Raw genomic sequence first — 17,351 nt, 5'->3', positions numbered from 1 at the left:
TGGCGATCTCCCTCTGTATTGTATTTTATTCTGCGTCACACTTTGTGGTTTTATGTTTCTGTATTTCTGTGCTGCGTTTTTATCCTTCTTAAAAGCGTCTCCATCTGATTCATACACAATCCACTTTGGTACCGTCATCGGAACAGGTACTTGCTGGGCCCACTTAGCAGAGGCAGAAACGAAGGCGCACAGGGTGAAAAGCCACGGGTATGACCTTTAGTGATGGTGGCCGAGCCAAGGCTGGGACCCAAACCTTTGACTCCCATACCCCTTAGGATAAGGAGGCCAATACCTTTCTTGGCTTGTTTTTTGGTGGTCTTGCGGCTCGTGTTGGAAACCCCTGGGATGGATTTGATTTCACTCTTGCTGACCGGCGGTGGGTGGAGGACCAGCTTTGGGGGCCTGGTGAGACACACAGGCAGCCCCGCGGCGCTCATGAGAATCCCAGTGATGCCTGGAAGGGCAGGGCATGAGGCAGGACTGCAGAGTTAGCTCCCAACATCCCATAAACTCCCCTCCCCATAACCCTGCCCTCCCGCTTCTCAGCAGAGTTCTCGGAACTCGCTTATTCTCCACCTCCTCTTCCTTGCAGCTTTCCCCAGAAATACATGCATTCACTCGCCTTCAACAGCATGTCTTGCTTTTAACAATCAGCTCTCCCCACACTCTTCCTGCCCTTCCAGCCCTACTCCCAAAATCCTCATTCACTTTAATTCTTTCTCTCTTATAAAATGCTCACTACCAGCTTTACTGCTCCCTTTTTCTGCCCCGAGCAAGGGTAGACCAGGGTCTCTCTTACCTGCCAAGGCAGGATTCACAGGACTGGACCCATTTAGGTTCTTCACTGGCACAGTGGGGACACTGTGGAAGGCAAGAGCAAGTACGTTATGGTTTTCACAAGCGGGATAAAATGGGTCAGTGCTGGAAACCCCAAAATTCACACAATGAGGGGTTCCCCTTTTCTACAGAAACTACGCATCCCGATTAAAGTCAGAGTCAGTTCTTAGCACCCCAACCAGAAGGGTTCCCTTTATTTATTTATTTTTATTTTTATTTTTTTAAGATTTTATTTATTTGAGAGAGAGAATGAGAGAGAGAGAGTACATGAGAGGGGGGAAGGTCAGAGGGAGAAGCAGACTCCCTGCTGAGCAGGGAGCCCGATGCGGGACTCGATCCCGGGACTCCAGGATCATGACCTGAGCCGAAGGCAGTCGCTTAACCAACTGAGCCACCCAGGCGCCCTATTTATTTATTTTTAAAGATTTTAGTGATTTATTTTGGGGGGGAGGGGCAGAGGGAGAGGGAGACAGAGAATCTCAAGCAGACTCCTCGCTGAGTGTGGTGCCCGATGTGGGGCTCGATCCCAGGACCCTGAGATCATGACCTGAGCCGAAATCAAGAATCGGGCGCTCATCCGACTGAGCCACCCTGGCATCCCTAGAAGTGTTACCTTTAAAATCTAAGACCAGGTCACCCTTCCACTCAGAACCCCAAAACTCAGAATGGCTCCTCAGTTCACTCAAGGTCCCAGCAATGCCTACACAGCCCTCTGTGACCTGCCAACACCCTCCACTCTCAAACCCTCACCTCCCTCGTCTCTCCACATATTGCTCACCATCCCAGTCTGCTCCAGCTGTTCTTCCCAAATGCCAGCCATGCCCCTTCCTCGGAGCCTTTGCATGTGCCCTTCCCTCTGCCTGAAAGGCTCTACCATCAGATAGCTGCTCAGCCTCCGCCTATGGACCCTCCGGTCATGGCTGACCTTCTCATGAGGTTCCTAAGACCACCTCATTTAATACTATGACTCATCCCTCTCATCCCATCTCAATCCCTCTTACCTCGCTCTCTTTTTTTTTTCATGGAACTTAGGATTTTTTTAAAATAAGTTGTTGCTTTATTACCTCCCCTTCCAGAATCAGAGGCTCTATAAAGGCAGATATCTTTGTTTCATTCAGAACCTGACGCTAGCAGGCATTCAGTGAGTATTGGTCGACAGAACGATAAATAAAGAAGCAAGTTCAAACCTGGGTGTACGTAAGAGTCACCGAAGAAGCTTTTAAAAAGACAGAGCCCCAGGCCTGAATCAGAATTCCCATCGGGGGGCCCAAGAACCTGCATTTCCACCACCTTCTGCTGAAAGGGCGCAGATCCAGCCAGTCCCAGCCCAGCATTGGGAAACCACTGTCCCCACAGCTGTCACCCCTCCTTTTCCCTCAGAAATCTAAATATCAGGCAAAGCCTCCTCCTCTTTCTGTTGTCCCCAGAAACCCGAGCCAGGCTCGAGAGGAGTCCTCACAGCTGCCTGGGAAAGGCAAGCCCTCCCACGATGCCGAAGAGAAAAATAGCGGACATGTGGGGCTGGGTCTTGCGCCATCTCCCCCCCCCCCCCCCCACTGCCACCCAGGCTTCTACAGCTGGGCTCGGAGGGGAAGTGGGCTTGGAAACACATGGACTGGGTCACAGATGACTCCAGGAGCCAACAGTTCTGCTGTGGGGGCAGGGCTGTGCAGGGAAAACAGGAGGGGGAAGGGCATGTTCTGTTGTGTCTTTATATTGTTTATTATTTGTTTATTTGCCCATTCCTATTGAGCCCTACTTCGTTTGGCACGTTCTGTTAGAGCCTGGGGACACAGCCGTGGACAAGACAGCCCGTGGCCCTTCATCTCTGTGTGGTCATGGCGAAGAGGCACAGGGCCCATCTGCTCCCACGCACAGTCATAACCGCTCAGGGTGTATAAATCCATCTCAGACTTCCAACAACCTACGCAAGAGGGGCTATTATCATCAACCTCGTTTTAGTAGGCAAGGAGGTTGTGGCACAGAGAGGTTAAGCAAACTCGATGGAGGCCACACAGCTAAGGATTCCCACCCAGGAAGTTTGGCCACAGAGCCCACTGTTGTAGCCGCTCACCGGGCTGCATTCTCGTGTCCGTGCGAACCTTCTGTCACCCTACGTTGCAGACAGAGAACATGGGAGTGCAGAGAGCGTACGGAATAAACCCACGACTAAGACAGAGGAGTTGGCATGGGGCTGAGCAGGGGGTCTGTCTGTCCCCGACAAGCCCGCAGGGATGGGTGCTTCCCTGGCTGAATCTTCGGCGGGGGGCGGTGGGGGGGGGGGGGGCTGTCCCTTCTCGGGACGTTGACATGTGCGCTGGGGCTGTAAGGATGTGAAAGAACAAATGTGGGAGTGTTTGTGTCTCAACAGGCCACCACAGGCTACTTTCCCCCCAGGATAAATCAAACCCGCATGGGGGGGGGAGGGGAAGGCTGCATTCAACACAAAGGAAAGTCGGCCAAGGAAAGAGGCCCAGCCTTGCTTCTGGACTCCGTGGCCTGCCCCACAGGGCCAGGCATGGTAGGGTGGATGAGGGTCAGGAAAACCAGGTTCGAGTCCCAACCCTGCCAGTAACTCCTCACGACCTCCCTCAATTTTTTCCGAGCCTCGATCTCCTTACCTGTGAACCTGTGAGGGTCTGGAGTTAGCAGATGCCAGGGGGACTTCCTGAAGATTCCCTACCTTAGTGCTTAAGAGCAAGGCAGCTGCCTGAGCCCTGGGTCTCCCTCCCAGGCTGACTGGCCTCTGCACAGCTGGTCTGGGGACCCGAGTGAAGGGTCTATTCCCCGGCTCCCCACCAGGGGGCAGCACTCGCAGTCCAGCCCCGCACCTGCCTTCCCCCACCAGCTCCAAGGCGCCCTCCCTCCAGCTGATAAGTAGCTGTGATCTGGGTGACAAAAGCCACCTTTGTTCCCACAAACTGGACTGGCAGGTTTCCACACCCAATCTGGTTAACCAGGAAAGAGTCCAATCCCCAGAGCACACCCTGGGCAGCCCAAGAACCCGGGGAAGGGGCCAGGCCTGAAGAGAGGGAGGGTCTTCATGAGGACCCTGGACTCCGGGAAATACTGTGGGAGAGGCGGTGTCCCTGTCTTCCCAGGAAAGGGACAACGCGTCAGTAGGCTCTGGATGGTGGCAGCGAACTGGCAGAGGGGATATTTGCTTATGGAATGCAGAAGGGCACTGTGGAGGGGGCCCTGCACAGAGGTCAGGAAACCTGCCTTCTTGTCCAGCTTGGCCCTGGCTTTGTGCCTTTGGGAGAGCCACACAGCCTCCCTGCACTTTGCTGACACCCTCCATCTCTGTCCCCGGGGTCCCTGAGAGGATTTAGGTCAAATACTCTGTAAACAGGCAAGCCCTATGCAAATTGGGTGGTTGTTTACATTTTTGTTTCCCAACTATATGAGGAAGTTGAGCTCGATAAAGCCTTTTCTCTGCTGTAATAGTCCAATTTTCTCAGATTCTTGAGGACATCGAGTGTACAGTGTAAGGTTGAGAGGCGGGCAATGCTTAGGATTGTTGAGTTGGCCTTACCTGATCAGCTCCTCCCGCATGGTTGTGACTGGTTAAAATGGAAACCAGGGAGGTGGCCCATGTCGTCCCCACTGGTGGCACCCTGCTGGCGCCCCAGCTGTCCATGCCTGAGCCCTCCTTCCAGAAATCAGCAACGCAATGGCTGGCATGCGGCTCACATCCTCCCGGCAACTCAGCTCAGCCAAAGCTGTCTGGCCTAACCATCAGAAGACACCCTCCCCCATGCCACCGGGCTGTTCTCAGTTTCCATTTCTGTCCCTCAAGCACAAAACTAAGAAAAGAGAAGAGCTGGCAAGGTGGCAGAAGGAGGGGGCCGATGGCAGGAAAAAAGCTCTGCAGATACCATGGTGAGAAGGAGTGGGGGTTTTCCGAGGAGTTGTGAGACGACCCAGGAACCCTCAGGCCGGACAACGGTCTTGTCTCTCCAGCAACTGAAGTCTCGCCAGAGATAGAGAAGCCTCAGTTCTGGAGGAGCGGGCCAGAGGGGCCACTCCTGCCCCCCACTCCGCAGCCCCCCTCTCGTCTCTTTAGAAACCCCCTGCTTGTGTCTCTGAATAATTCACAGGGTCTTTTGTTCCCTGCAAACCCTTCTCCTCAGCCCACCTCTCCCGCCCTCCCTGGTCTTCCTTTTTTCCGTGGGAAAGTTGCTTGAAGAGCTCGCGGACAGGGAGAGGAGGGGAAGGGGCCAGTCCGCGACAGAAGGTCGACGGCAGTGCTGCACAAAGGGGGCAAGCACGCTAATTAAATGGCCAAGAAAGACTGGAGGAGAAGATGGTGGTGGGGGGTGAGGGCGGTGGTAAGAGGTAGAAAAAGGAAAGAGCTGGAAGATAGAGGGGTAGGGCGGGGCCTCCCCTGTCAGGGAAACAGAGCAGAGAAGAAAGCTTGTTTCTATAGCCCTTTTGAAGGGGGCGCTGCCCGGACCTCAGCCCCATTCTCTCGCTCCAATTCCACTGGCAGGCAGGGGGAATAAAGCGGAGAGATGAAGAGCCGCCGGCTGGCTCCCTGGGTGAGATTTAAAGTGATCTGGGAGTCCTTTCCCTCAGTTATGGTGTGAGGTCACTTGGCATTTGCCAAGGGCGCCAGCAATGAGGTGGGGCATCGGACTCTGCTCGGCTCTGACTTCAATGCAACGACTTTCAATAGACACAGGTGAATAACCGCAGCTAATACTGACCAAACTCTTCCTATGTGCCACGCATTGTGCTAAATCTAGACACTGAATATTTCATTTAGTTCTCGTGGCAGCCCTGAGAAAGAAGGTACTATTACTCTCCCATTTCATAGATGAACAAACTGAAGACTGAGGGTGCATAATCTGCCCCAAGTTACACACCAAGGAACGTGGGTTCCCGCCTGGGTGGTCAGGCTCTGGAGGCTGTGTTTTTTGTCCACTATACGAGCCTCCCTCTGCCACACAAATAATTACCCCAGAACTCTGTAAGAGGCCCCCAGGAGGCTGCTGGCTGACCTGGGGAAGAAAGGAAGCAGTGGTATGGTTCAGATGCCCATTCCCCTCTCCCAAATTTTCTGCCAGCTCAGAAGTAGTCATAGGAAAATCCCATGCATCCGACCAGCACTTGACCATTTATAAACTGCCTTCACATACAGCGAGGAGGTGAGCTTTAGCCAAAAGGGCAGAGGACGAGGGAAATAAGCCCTGGGCTCCAACCCCCCCACTCTATGACACCTGAGCTGTGTGGCCCTCCTTGGAAAGTTAATTCTGAGCTTGGTGCCCATGCCTGACACAGGGCCAGGGAATGAGGTAGCACTGGCAAGTGCATCTGGTAAACTCTCAAGGGATGAACTCCCTTTGTGGAGGTCTCCACAGTGACTCCATGGGGCGGGCAAGGCGAGCCTGACGATCCCCACTGCACGCACAAGGAAGCTGGACCTTGCAGAGGCTCTGTGGCTTCGTTTAGTGGCGGAGGCTGGAGTGAAGGCTGGGCCTCTCCTTCTGCAGTACATCCTCCTCCTCCTCTTTTCTCCCACTGCTGAGCCTCTGTGTACAGACAGCCTCCTCCGGGCAGCCTGAATTTCACACTCAGGGGTTCAACCTCACTGCAAACCGCCCTGACCGCCTGGGGTTCAGGGGTCACAGGTGGGGCCAGGTCCTTCTGGAGAAAGGAAGAGTGGGCCAGTGTGAGAGGCCCATCTCACCGGAAATCAGGAGCTGGCAAGGCAAAGGCCGTGGGCACCACATGGACCTGGGTCTCTCCCATTTGAAGATTGGGAAGAGCAAGAAGATCATGAAGAACAGTGATCATAGAACCCACAACACCACCAGGCGGTCACAGGAAGTACTGAGACAATGCACAGAAGGTGCCTGGCACACATAGTAAGTACTCGCTAAATATGCGCTGTTAATTCCAATCTGGACTTACCCCTCCATTTTCCAGAGAGACCAAGGAAAGGGGCTGACCTTATTTGGCACCTACTGTGTGCTGGGCACTGTGGTGTGTGCTTGACAGAGAAGCAGCACGGCTGAGTCAGAATTGTCTGGCTCTGACGTCAGACTTCCTGAAGTTTGAATCTTGGTCTCAGCCAATGATTGCTCCGTGCCTTTGAGCAAGAGAATCTCTGATTCCTTCATGGGTAAAATGGGATCAAAATGCCTACTTCAAAAGAGTTGCTGTAGATGATAAAGATGATGTAGGTGATAAAGCCCCCAAAGTAGATCCTGGTGGGAGCTCATTTAGTATTGCCTGTTAGGGCATGGTGTGCGTAACCTTGAACCCTCAGCAGCTAGCCTAACATGGGGATTATCACCGGCATTTTCACAGGGGGAAGTCAGGACCCTGGGGTGTTAGGGCTCTGTACCAAACCGCATAGCTATGGCAAAGCTTTGACGGACCCCAGAGGCCAAGCCCACCCTTAGCCACCACACCACGCAGCCTTCCACCCGCAACCAGAGGGTCAGGACAAGATGACAGGGAGTTTAAGTCTTGGCAGCCCCTCTTTCACCTCTGGCCTGGCTCAGTGGGGTCCTATGCCCTTTATGAGTAAATGCTCAGAGGCAGCCTTGGAAGTACCTACCCAGAGGCGATCAGCACTCGGGACTGGGCAATGGCCAGTCGCTGCAGGTTGGTCCGATTTAAGGTCGCCAGGGCCACCCTTCCGGTCTTGCCGTTGGTTCCGGGGGGACTGGCGGGAGAGCCTGCGGTCACCCCTGCCGGCGTGCTGGAGGCCTGTCGCCGGATCGCCTGCGATGGGACAGTCTTCACCGGCCCTCGGACGGTGCCCGTGCTGTCCAGTGGCTTGGCCCCGGGACCTGGTTGAGGGGGCAGCTTGACGGCTCCAGGTGGGGGCATGTTCTTGCGGGCCGCTGGGGGCTGCAGGGGCCCGGTACCCCCGTCGGCCACGGCCGCCTTGATGCTCATCACCAGAACGCACTGCGGGCAGGAGCAGGGCGGGGCCGCGGGCGAGGCGGCCGATGCGGGGCTGGCCGGCCAGGACTGGGCCTTCGGCAAGGTGCCGGTGACCATGGGGTAGATGAGATCCAGGCGCCGGCGGACGCGGCGTTGGCGCTGGGTCTGCCGGTTGATCTGGCCCATGGTGCTGAAGTCAATGACGTAGCTAAAGCCGATGGAAGTGAGGTCGATCCAGGGGTGCTGCTTCTCATAGGCGTGCTGGATGGTGATGCCCACTTCCATGTCATAGGGCGTCCAAGAACCGTTGTCGTTCTCCCACTCCCACACCACGCCCTTGCCGGGGGCCGAGGACGGGTCGTAGTAGTTGCGGCGAACTGGGCGGAGGGTCCCTGCCAGAGTGGGACGGAGGACAGGGTCAGGGTCAGCAAGGAATGAAACTGGATTGTGCTTGGTCCAGAGGCAAACAGGAGTCAGTCCTGCTGTGGGCGGGCCCTAGGCTGCCTGCTGAGGTATCAGCTTTGAATGAGACTCCTTCCTGCCTTGAGGACTGTGCAGTTGCACGGGATGGGAGCAGCTCAGCTCGGTGACAGTGTGAAGGGTGCGGGGCCGTGCAGGGTACTGGAAAGAGCACCTGCCCCTTCTTAGTCGGTAGACCTTGGTCTGCGGCCAGATTGATTCACTTCCGAGTTTATGTAGAACTCCCCAACCTCCTTCCCTCCCCTGAGAAACAATGAGTCCTTTGCAGAAGTTTTGTGAAAATTAAATGTGACCCACTTATTCATTCAACAAATACGTATCTGTATATGCCAGGTTCTGGATCTCTCCTGCACCTGAAATTGGCACTAAGGCACCTAAAGCCCTCGACACAGAGTAGGTGTTCATAAGTATCATATCACTTCTCCCGTACTCTCTAAATGCCCCTGCCTGGAGGGCTGTGAAGAGAAAGAACAAACGGTCTCGGAAGCCTAGAGGGCAGAGGAAGAAGACTGTCTCCAGGAAGGCAGCCCCCCAGCGGTGGAGCTAGAGATCCGGCTCCCTGTCCCTTTAAGGGTGCAGCAAAAACAAAAATAGAAAATCAGGTTGAGCGAACTCTTACACTTGCAAGCTTTCAATCTTGTATCAAAGCAGTAGTAATGATCATACTAATTTTCTATTTCTCTAGCATTGTTCTTTAAAAAAGCCCAAACCCTCCTAAAGATAGGATTGTCTTCATTTTCGGTCTCACTGGGGGAGGGGAGGCAGGGAAGGGGGGCCGGGGCTAGTTGCAGGGAAGCAGCACAGCAGAAATGAGCCTGCAGCACTGGAGGGAAACTAGGCCTGTAACTCTTGCCTCTTCCTCCCCTACCCACCCCAAACCTGGATTCAGACTCACGCCCAATCAGGGCTCATTTCATGGGTATCAACATCAAGGCTGAAGATGCCAGGGTCAAGGCAGGGTGAGGGGGGCCTGGGAGGGCTCCAAGGGTGCTTGAATCTCGCATCTGTCAGCTTAAGCTCTATCCATCAAAGTGGTGGGAAAAGGCTCCCCTTCGCAGGCCTCTGACCCACCCCCTCCTCCAACCCAGAGGGAGACACCAAGACCAGGGACAGAATTCCATTCAAGGGGGGAAGAAAAGGAACAATGGCTATTCAGGCCTTTGCCAGGGTCATAACCCACCCCCCACCCCAACTCCGAGCCCCTTAATGACCCAAAACATCAACATTCAGAGGCAGGAGGGAGAAGCAAAACAATCCCCTATTCAGCACCAGGACCTCTGCTGGGGGACTTGGGGGGCGGGGCGGGAAGCGGGATGGGAGGAAGAGAGGAGGAAGAAGGGGGGATGGGCAGGAGTACCCTGGTTTGCCTCCATTTCCTTCCTAAATAGCCAGCTTGCTGGGGAGCAAAGAGCACAGGCTTTGGGTCCAACAGTGGAGGCTCTGTCCCTTCCAGCTGTGTGATTAAGCCTCAGTTTCCTCCTCTGCTTGGGCCGGGTAGCGACTTCAAAGGGTGGATTTGAGGATTAAAGGAAGGAATGAATATAAAGCGCTAAAATAACACCTGCCACAGGGCAAGGGCTCAATAAAAGTTGGTTGATTATCATTGTAATTTTTTTCTATTATATGTCTAAGCAGAATGGAGGAGTCATAGGGAAAGTTTAGTTCAGAGGATGTGGGGAGTGTGTGTGTGTGTGTGTGTGTGAGAGAGAGAGAGAGAGAGAGAGAGAGAGAGAGAGAGAGATTATATATAACTCCTTATACAATCTTTATTATTTAGAAGGCACCTAACTCATCCCATATGATCTTCATGGCAATCCTAAGAAACACCTTTTAGAAATGAGGAGATTAAGTTTAGAGAGCTTAAATGACCCTATTTTATATTCTCTCCAGGGTGGCAGGGGCAATGCACTAGTCCAGTGCTCCTCAATGTCCTCAAGAGGCATTTTTTACAACAGTGGGATCAATCTCAGAGATGCTGGAGAGCTGCCGCAGAACTTCTGGAAGCTAGCTGTGGCTCTCCCAGGTTTAGCTCCCCCATGCCTGTCTCTTCCTCTACTCCCAGCAGACAGATGCCCTTTTACCCTCCTGCATTCCCTCACCTACTATTCGCCAGGTCTCCCCCCGCCCCCCGGCCCGAGCTGCCTCCTTTGCCATTTTTACCTATTGAAATTGTCCTCATTCGGGTCCTATGCCATTTGCCACCCATTTCCTGAGATGTTCTCCCAGTCCAGGCCCCCCGCCTCAGGAGGTCTGGGGTGCGTATCTGTGTATGCCTGCCTGGTGTGTACCGGGGCCTCGGCATTCTTCATACGGGCCTTAGGTGGAGGTACCAGATACCACCATCTAGCTCTGTGCCCTAGCGCCTAGGGCGGTGCATGGCACTCACGAGGGCTCCATAAACATGCTGTGATTGACTGAAGTTCGCCTACTTTGGCATTTAATCATTTATCCCATGTTGCTGAGTACTCACTGCTCTGAGGAATTCGGGCACTGCTCAAATAGCTTACAATCTAAAACTAGACAAGTGTGCGAATGACTATTTATGAAGAATATGCCAGAAGAAGGGGGCCAACAAAATGCACGTGGGCTGAGAAAATTCGCCCACATCCCCTCTGTGCTTAAACCCCTTCCATGACCTCCCCTTAGGTCAGGACCTGACCCTCCCAGCCCCCAATCTCTGCGGGCCCGCCTCACAGCCTAAGTGGCTCTGCGACTTTGGTGTGACACTGGCCTCTTAGAATCCCCCACAGGCTTCTCCTCTCTGGGCCTTTTCACAAGGCTGGTGCCTCCCCCAAACACTCCGGCATGCCTCTTTGCTGCTCATCCTTCAGAGTCCAGCTCATTTCCTCAAGGAAACCTCTCCAGGCTGCCCTGACCAGATCGGATTCCCACTCCTATTTTTTTTTTTCTTTACAGCATTTGTCTTGATGTGCAGTCACACATTTCTTGGTGTGATTAATCTGGTGAACGTCTGTCTCTCTCCACTGGACTCCCAGTCCCGCAAAGTGGGTATCTGGGGGTTTGCTCCTGATTGTATTCCCGGTGCCTGACATGTCCTAGGAGCTCCATAAATACTGACTGACTGAATGAAGGAATGACGGGTGGGAGAACATTTCCCGAAATGGGATGACAGGTACCATAAGGCTTGAATGAGAAGGACAATTTCAATAGGCGAAAATGGCATCTCAGTAGAAGGGGCTTTGTGAATAGTTTGGGGGACGGGGTGTTAGGGAACCCTGAGGGGATACGTGAGGCTAGAAAGGACATCAGTTTATCAGGAGTAGGGGAAAATATAAGGCAGAGCGGAAGAGGAACCTGGAGAGTTACGTTAGGGCCAAAGCACAGACGGTCTGGAACACCAGGCTGTGACGGGTTTTATTTGTAGGCAACGAGGAGCCAGTGAAGTCTGTGACTCAGAGAAGTGACAGGACCAGAGCTGCTCTGTTAATTCGTTCCACGTGAGAAGTAATGAGGGTCCTGGCAGTGAACATGAAAAGGAGGTGACAGACTGGAGGGACCCTACAGAGAAGTGGGTAGGACTTGACCTTGAGTAGCTGAATGCTTTCCCAGAGAGGTTCCAGGATCACCTGCTTCCGAATCTCCTGGGGGTACAGATGAGCAACACCTTCTAGAGTACCCACTGGCCGCTAGGAAGAATCATCAGGCTCGCCGGGGCCTGGGCCTAGGAATCTGCATGTGAATAGCCGCCCTGGATTTTCATCATGCACGCTAACTTTAACAGCTGGGCCACATGGTCCATGGGCCTCGACATACTGGGCACCCGAACAAGACTCCGAACGACAGAGTCGAAGAATCCTGAGGTCTTGACGATGGGCAAGTGGTAAAATGGTGGCACGATTTGCAGGCAGAGCAGTGTCATGAGGAAGAGTTGGTTTTTGGAGGGAAAGGCGCTGAGTTCGTTCAGCCCCAGCAGCTTAGTTAGAGACAGAAGGCAGACCTCAGAACCAAAGCTGTGGGACAAAAGAATGTCACTGTGGGATTTCACTTCTCTGGTTATTTTCAGAGACCACCGTAATCTGGAATGTGCTGGCTAGTCCTGGCCTCCTCTAAACGCAGGACCGTGAACTAGATGATCTGAGGAATCCATTTAAGTCCTTGGGTGCAGTGACCCAAAGAAAAGGCCTCTAATGGGATAGGAATAAAGAATGTTCATAAACTCAGCAGGGAGAAAGAGAAAATCAGTTTTTCCTGGCAACTCAGACACCTGCATTCCAAAGCACCTGAGATGTTTTGGGCTTCTGGGAAATGGGAGAAACACCTTCCAGGCATGACCCTGTCTCAAGGGCACTTTACAACCGCGCATCGCCGTGTCAGAGAAATTCCGGGCCTCTCCAAAGCGCCCCTCAGCCCCACTGGAGTGTCCCAGGAGGCCCCAAAGTCCCGGATGTTCGGCTACTGGGGTATCCCACGTGCCTGGAACAGTGCCTGTGCCAAGTAGGCGCCCCGGAAGTGTTCACCGATGACAGAGTAGAGCGTGGGACACTTGATTTGGCATCTCAGCTCTGCCTTTGATTAGCTGTAAAACTTCGAGCAACTTAATCTCTTCCAAATTGTTGCCCTTCCTATAAAATGGGCACAGTAGGTCCTTCCTAAGATCGATGTGAGGACTAAACAAGACAATGTGCGCAAGGGGCCTGGAGCATCCCCCACACTGTCACGACCACGTGGGCCTCGTGACACTTGCCTCCTCCACACCTGTGCTCACACAGGGCAGAGTACCCTGTGGGGACCTAAAAATCAGCTTCTGTCAAAACCATTCATCTCTCGCCATCTGACCTTTCTCACCATATTAAAGACATAAAAGAGGCAAAAGTTGCAGAGAAAACTGAGCTGGAAAGGACTCTGCCTTGCACCAGGCCACTCCTAAACAGCATCCTCACTGGTGCAGAGACCAAACCCATTCACCTGCCCAACTGCATGATGACAGGACAGGAACCAGAGGGCTCTCAAGGCTGCTCTTCGCTCCACAGAGAAAAATGAGGCCTGAGCAGCTAAGGGACTTGTCCAAGGTCACACAGGAAGCCGATGAGTCTGGGGTGAGAGCCTGAGTCCCGTTTCCCCACCCCCAGCCTGGGGCTCCCCATGTCCCACTGCTGGAGCCCTGGGGGTGGTGGCAATCAGATGTCCTGGAAGATAGAAGGGGCTGGAATGCTGAAGGACAGCACTCCAGTCACTGCCCTGGGACAGAAAAGGTGAGTCAAAATAAATGACCATAGATGGACAGGACCCAAGCAAGGCTCCGGAAGCAGCCAAGACCATCCCCTCCACTGCCCCATCTCCTCCCTTCTTCCAGATTCCCTAGCCCAAGACACTCCCAGAGACCAGCATAGAGTGCAAATGAGCTCAAACCCAGAGTCGGTGTGGGGAGGAAGGGCCCAGGGCAAACAAAGGCGACAGAGGGTATCTGTGACCTCCCAGCCATCTCCCTGGAGACAGGGTGGGCGAGGCGGGAGCCCAGGGGAGCCGAGAGTGTGAGGCCTCCCTGAGGCCTCCCTCGCGGCAGGGCAGTCAACTTCTGAAGAAACAGAGCTCCCATGTCAGGAAATGTCCCCACATAGAGGAGGCAACAAAAAAAGAGAGGACTCGCCTCTAGGCAGGGGACTTCCAGCTCTCCTTTGTTTGTGGGGATGTTTCTGGTTCCCAGCTTCAAACTGTGGCTTGGGGATGGCGGGTAATTTAATTAAACATTGCCAGGGCTTGGCTGGGGTTGCCTGGGCGCCTGCAGTATAAAGTTCCTACCCTGTCATGGCCTCATCAATGAGCTATATTGAGAGGAACTGAGTGTCTGTTGGCAGAGAAGGGGGAGGAGGGGGCTCCGAGCCCAGAAACCCAGAGATTCTATTCTGCTTTGATAAGCTCCTTGACAGCCCGGCATTCCTGGGAATTCAGCCCAGTGCCTTCGGCATCCAGCACAGGGCCTGGCACTAGGAGAAAGGCGCTCAGTACCCGCTCACCCACTGACCACTAACTAGAATGAGTGGATGAAATCTAAAGCGGTCTGATCGCCTCTAAGACAGACTCGAATGTAAAACAGATCCCGAGGCAGTCTTTAAAATGATGCAGGGCTAGCTCTCTGCCTCCAGTCTCCAGTCTGAGGAGCCACCAGGCCGTAGTCAGCCTGTCCTCAGGGAAGGGTGGTCAGACCTGGGGCAGGCGGGATATAGATTCCCTCCCTCGACCCCGTTTTCTCTGTAAATTCACCTCTGTCGGAAAGGGCACGCTTCATCTCTGTCTTAGACACCCCTAAACAGTGATTAAACTTCACTCTCTCCCAAATGTGGGACAGCGGCTGGGACCTTTATGTCACCAGAGTGTTTCTCCATATGTTGCAGAGATTTAGTCTGAAACAGAAAAGCTAACACCTGCCTGTTTCTTCTGAGCAGGACTGGAATGCCCGGTCAGGTGTCTTAACTGCTAGTCCTCCCTGGTCCCACCTCCAGGGCTCAGCAACCCTCCCCCCCCATCTGCTGCCTGCACCCTCACCTCCACAACCTTTACCCCAATTGCCCAATTATATTCTCCCCCTCCCCCCAGCCACACTTAATCCTCTTTCTCAATCTCCCCACATTCCCCCCCCCCCTCATCTCTCTCAGCTCCACCACCCTCCCTTTCCCACTAGGGTTTAAGCCCCTCCAGATGCTAACACTTCTGGAATTCTTCCCCCCAGAAAGCTTTACTCAGTTGGCCAGTATCTGCAAAGTCCCTGGCAAAGAGGCTTTTGGGAGTTATGACTAAAGATGGGGACACGAGGGTGGAAAGACGCCCCTTTCCCATGACAATCCTAATTAGCACACAGGATGTGGGGGCTTTCCAAGGAGGCTGGATGCCCTGCTCAAGCAGCTGTTCGTGGATCCTCTGGGACTCCCCGGGTCATCTTCTCTAGCCCCTCCCCACCACACCTGCTTCTCCAGGCTCCAGGGTCACCCCCTCGGGAAAGCGCCGCCAGAATTCCAGAAACAACCTCCCACCCCTGTGAAGAGACTACTGGAGAGGCAAGACCGGTCCCAGGTCCTCAATTAAGCCTGGACCCCCTGAGCTGAGCAAAGACAAGCCGCTCTGCCCTGACGGTGCCCACCCCCCACCTCTCCCTGCAGCCTTTCCGCCTTGCTCTGACCTGGAAAACAAGGAAGCGGGATTGTGGTGGCCACAGTGGCAACTTGATTCTCATAAAAAGACAGGGGTTTAGTGCTGGGGACAGTTTCAGGAGGAAGCTTGGGGACCCTTTCTCCTTAGGAATCCACCTCCTTCTCCTCCTCCGCGGACAAAGAGAGCGGCTTTCCTGCCAGGCATTCCGGAGCCGCCCCCCCCCGCCCCCCCACATCTGCTCTGGCCTGTTGCTTCGGCACTGGCCAACGCCACAGCATCCAGGGCGTGCCATGCCCTGGAAGCCCCTAGCTCCAGGCTCCCCTCCCAGGGCGACAACCCTTCCCATGCTAGAGCACCGCCAATGCCCCCAGGGAATCCCTTCTTCCCTCCCCCGGGTCCCACCCTGAGGACCCAGCTGTGAGAAGGCATCCCACACGGAAGGGGCGGAGGCAGGAAGGTGGGTGACAAGGGGGACGTGTGTCAGTCCCAAGGGTGCCTGAGGCAAAGCAGGGCCAGCCAAGGTGTGAGGATGAGAGCAGGAAGCCTTTCCCAGCGGCCGGGATTGCTTATGGGCTGGGCGGGTCCTCGAATTTCTACATGGCAGAACTTGGGGCCACCGAGCGCTTAAAAGGGGGCGCGGAAGGGGGGGTTTTAGGGGCTCGCTGGAAGCTCCATTTGCATATCCAGGGCACTGATATTACTTGCATGGACATTTATCGCAGAGGGATCTTAGGATGGTGGGGAGTAAAGCGCCCCCTCCACAACCACCTCCCGGTGACACACTGCACGGACTTGCGGACTGGGTGGGTCCCGGTGGGCTCTTGAGGCGGGAGATCCCAGGGCAGGGAGGGGAGGCGGGCGCGGGCGGGGCAGGGGCGCCGGCTCACCCGTGTCCTGGCGGAACTGGTTCATGGACTGCAGGTCGATGATGTAGGGCGCGAGACGGCTGTCCACCTGGCCCAGCACCACGCTGCCCCCGGCGCGGGGACCGGCGCGGACCACAGCCTCAATGTGGTGGCTCACGGCCGGGCTGTAGGGACGCCAGCGGCCGTGCTCGTTCAGCCATTCCCAGACCACCACGGCCGAGGCCAGGAGCATGGCGAGCCCCGGGCTGCGGCGGCGGCGGCGGCGGCGGCGCTGCGCTGCCTGCCTCCCGGGCCCCGCGCGCCGGTCCTCCTCCGCTTCCTCCTGCGCCGCCGCCCGCGGGCCTCGGCCGCGCCCCCCGCGCCGCGCCCCGCCGCCCCCGGCAGCCTCAGCTCCGGCCCATGGGCCCCTCCCCAGCCGCGCATCCACCGGGGCCCGGACACCCGGGCCGCCCGGCTCCGACCGTGCGCCGCCGCCGGGGTCCGCCGCTGCCGCCGCTGCTGCCGCTGCTCCGTGGGGTCCAGCGGCTTCATGCAAATGCCCGGCTCTCCGCAGACAGGCCCCCGCCTTGCAAAGCCCCGGCGGGCGCGCGGCCGGAGCGCGGGCGGTCGGAGCTGGGCGGACCGCGAGGCGAGCCCGGAGCCCTCGCACCAGTTGCGCCTCGGGCTCTGCAGACGCCGGGGTGGGATCTCGCCGCGCGCTCGCGCTCGGAAAGGCACGCCGGGCTCCCCTCCCCGCCCGCCCCTCCCTGCCCACCCTGTGGCCGCGCGGACGCTGTCGCCGCCTCGGCGAGAGCTCCCCCTCCCTGCGGCTCTGCTCAGTCGCCTCCAGAATGAAGCGCCCCTCCCGAGCTGGGCGCTAAGGCAAACCCGCGCCTGCGGGGGTTTCCCCCGTCCCCAGGTGCCCCAAAGCGACAGGCCATGACGCGGCCCCGGGACCGCAGCTGTCGCCCGCCACCGCCTTGCAGCCTCCCTCCCAGAAATGGAATTTTCTTTCTTTCTTTTTTTAATTCAGCGTGATCGGTGTCCGCGGCGCCAGGTCTCCGGCTCGCGCACGCACTCACACTCACACTCTCGTACACACGCGCCCCGCGCCCCCACGCCCTCCTCGCTCTGGCTCCTATTACCTCATCTTCGCTCGCATCCTTAGCTGTCCGTCAAGGA

The 17,351-nt window shown here is 55.7% G+C and overlaps 1 protein-coding gene across 2 annotated transcripts in view; it reads right to left on the bottom strand.

Annotated features, from left to right (window-relative positions):
* Window positions 1-16,521, bottom strand: part of DTX4 (deltex E3 ubiquitin ligase 4) — a 58,341-nt gene extending 41,820 nt beyond the window's left edge. For both annotated transcript variants that reach the window (XM_027578975.2, XM_027578974.2), the window contains exons 1-4: window positions 16,212-16,521; window positions 7,406-8,129; window positions 800-861; window positions 293-454 (exon numbers count right to left, since the gene is read on the bottom strand). In XM_027578975.2, coding sequence (XP_027434776.1) covers window positions 293-454; window positions 800-861; window positions 7,406-8,129; window positions 16,212-16,422 — 1,159 coding nt within the window. In that variant the 5' untranslated portion in view covers window positions 16,423-16,521. The remainder of the gene's footprint in view (window positions 1-292; window positions 455-799; window positions 862-7,405; window positions 8,130-16,211) is intronic.
* Window positions 16,522-17,351: the final 830 nt, after the last annotated feature.

Source organism: Zalophus californianus, chromosome 11 (assembly GCF_009762305.2).
Source record: "Zalophus californianus isolate mZalCal1 chromosome 11, mZalCal1.pri.v2, whole genome shotgun sequence".
Lineage (NCBI taxonomy): Eukaryota > Metazoa > Chordata > Mammalia > Carnivora > Otariidae > Zalophus > Zalophus californianus.
This window is presented reverse-complemented; position numbering and strand designations above follow the sequence as displayed.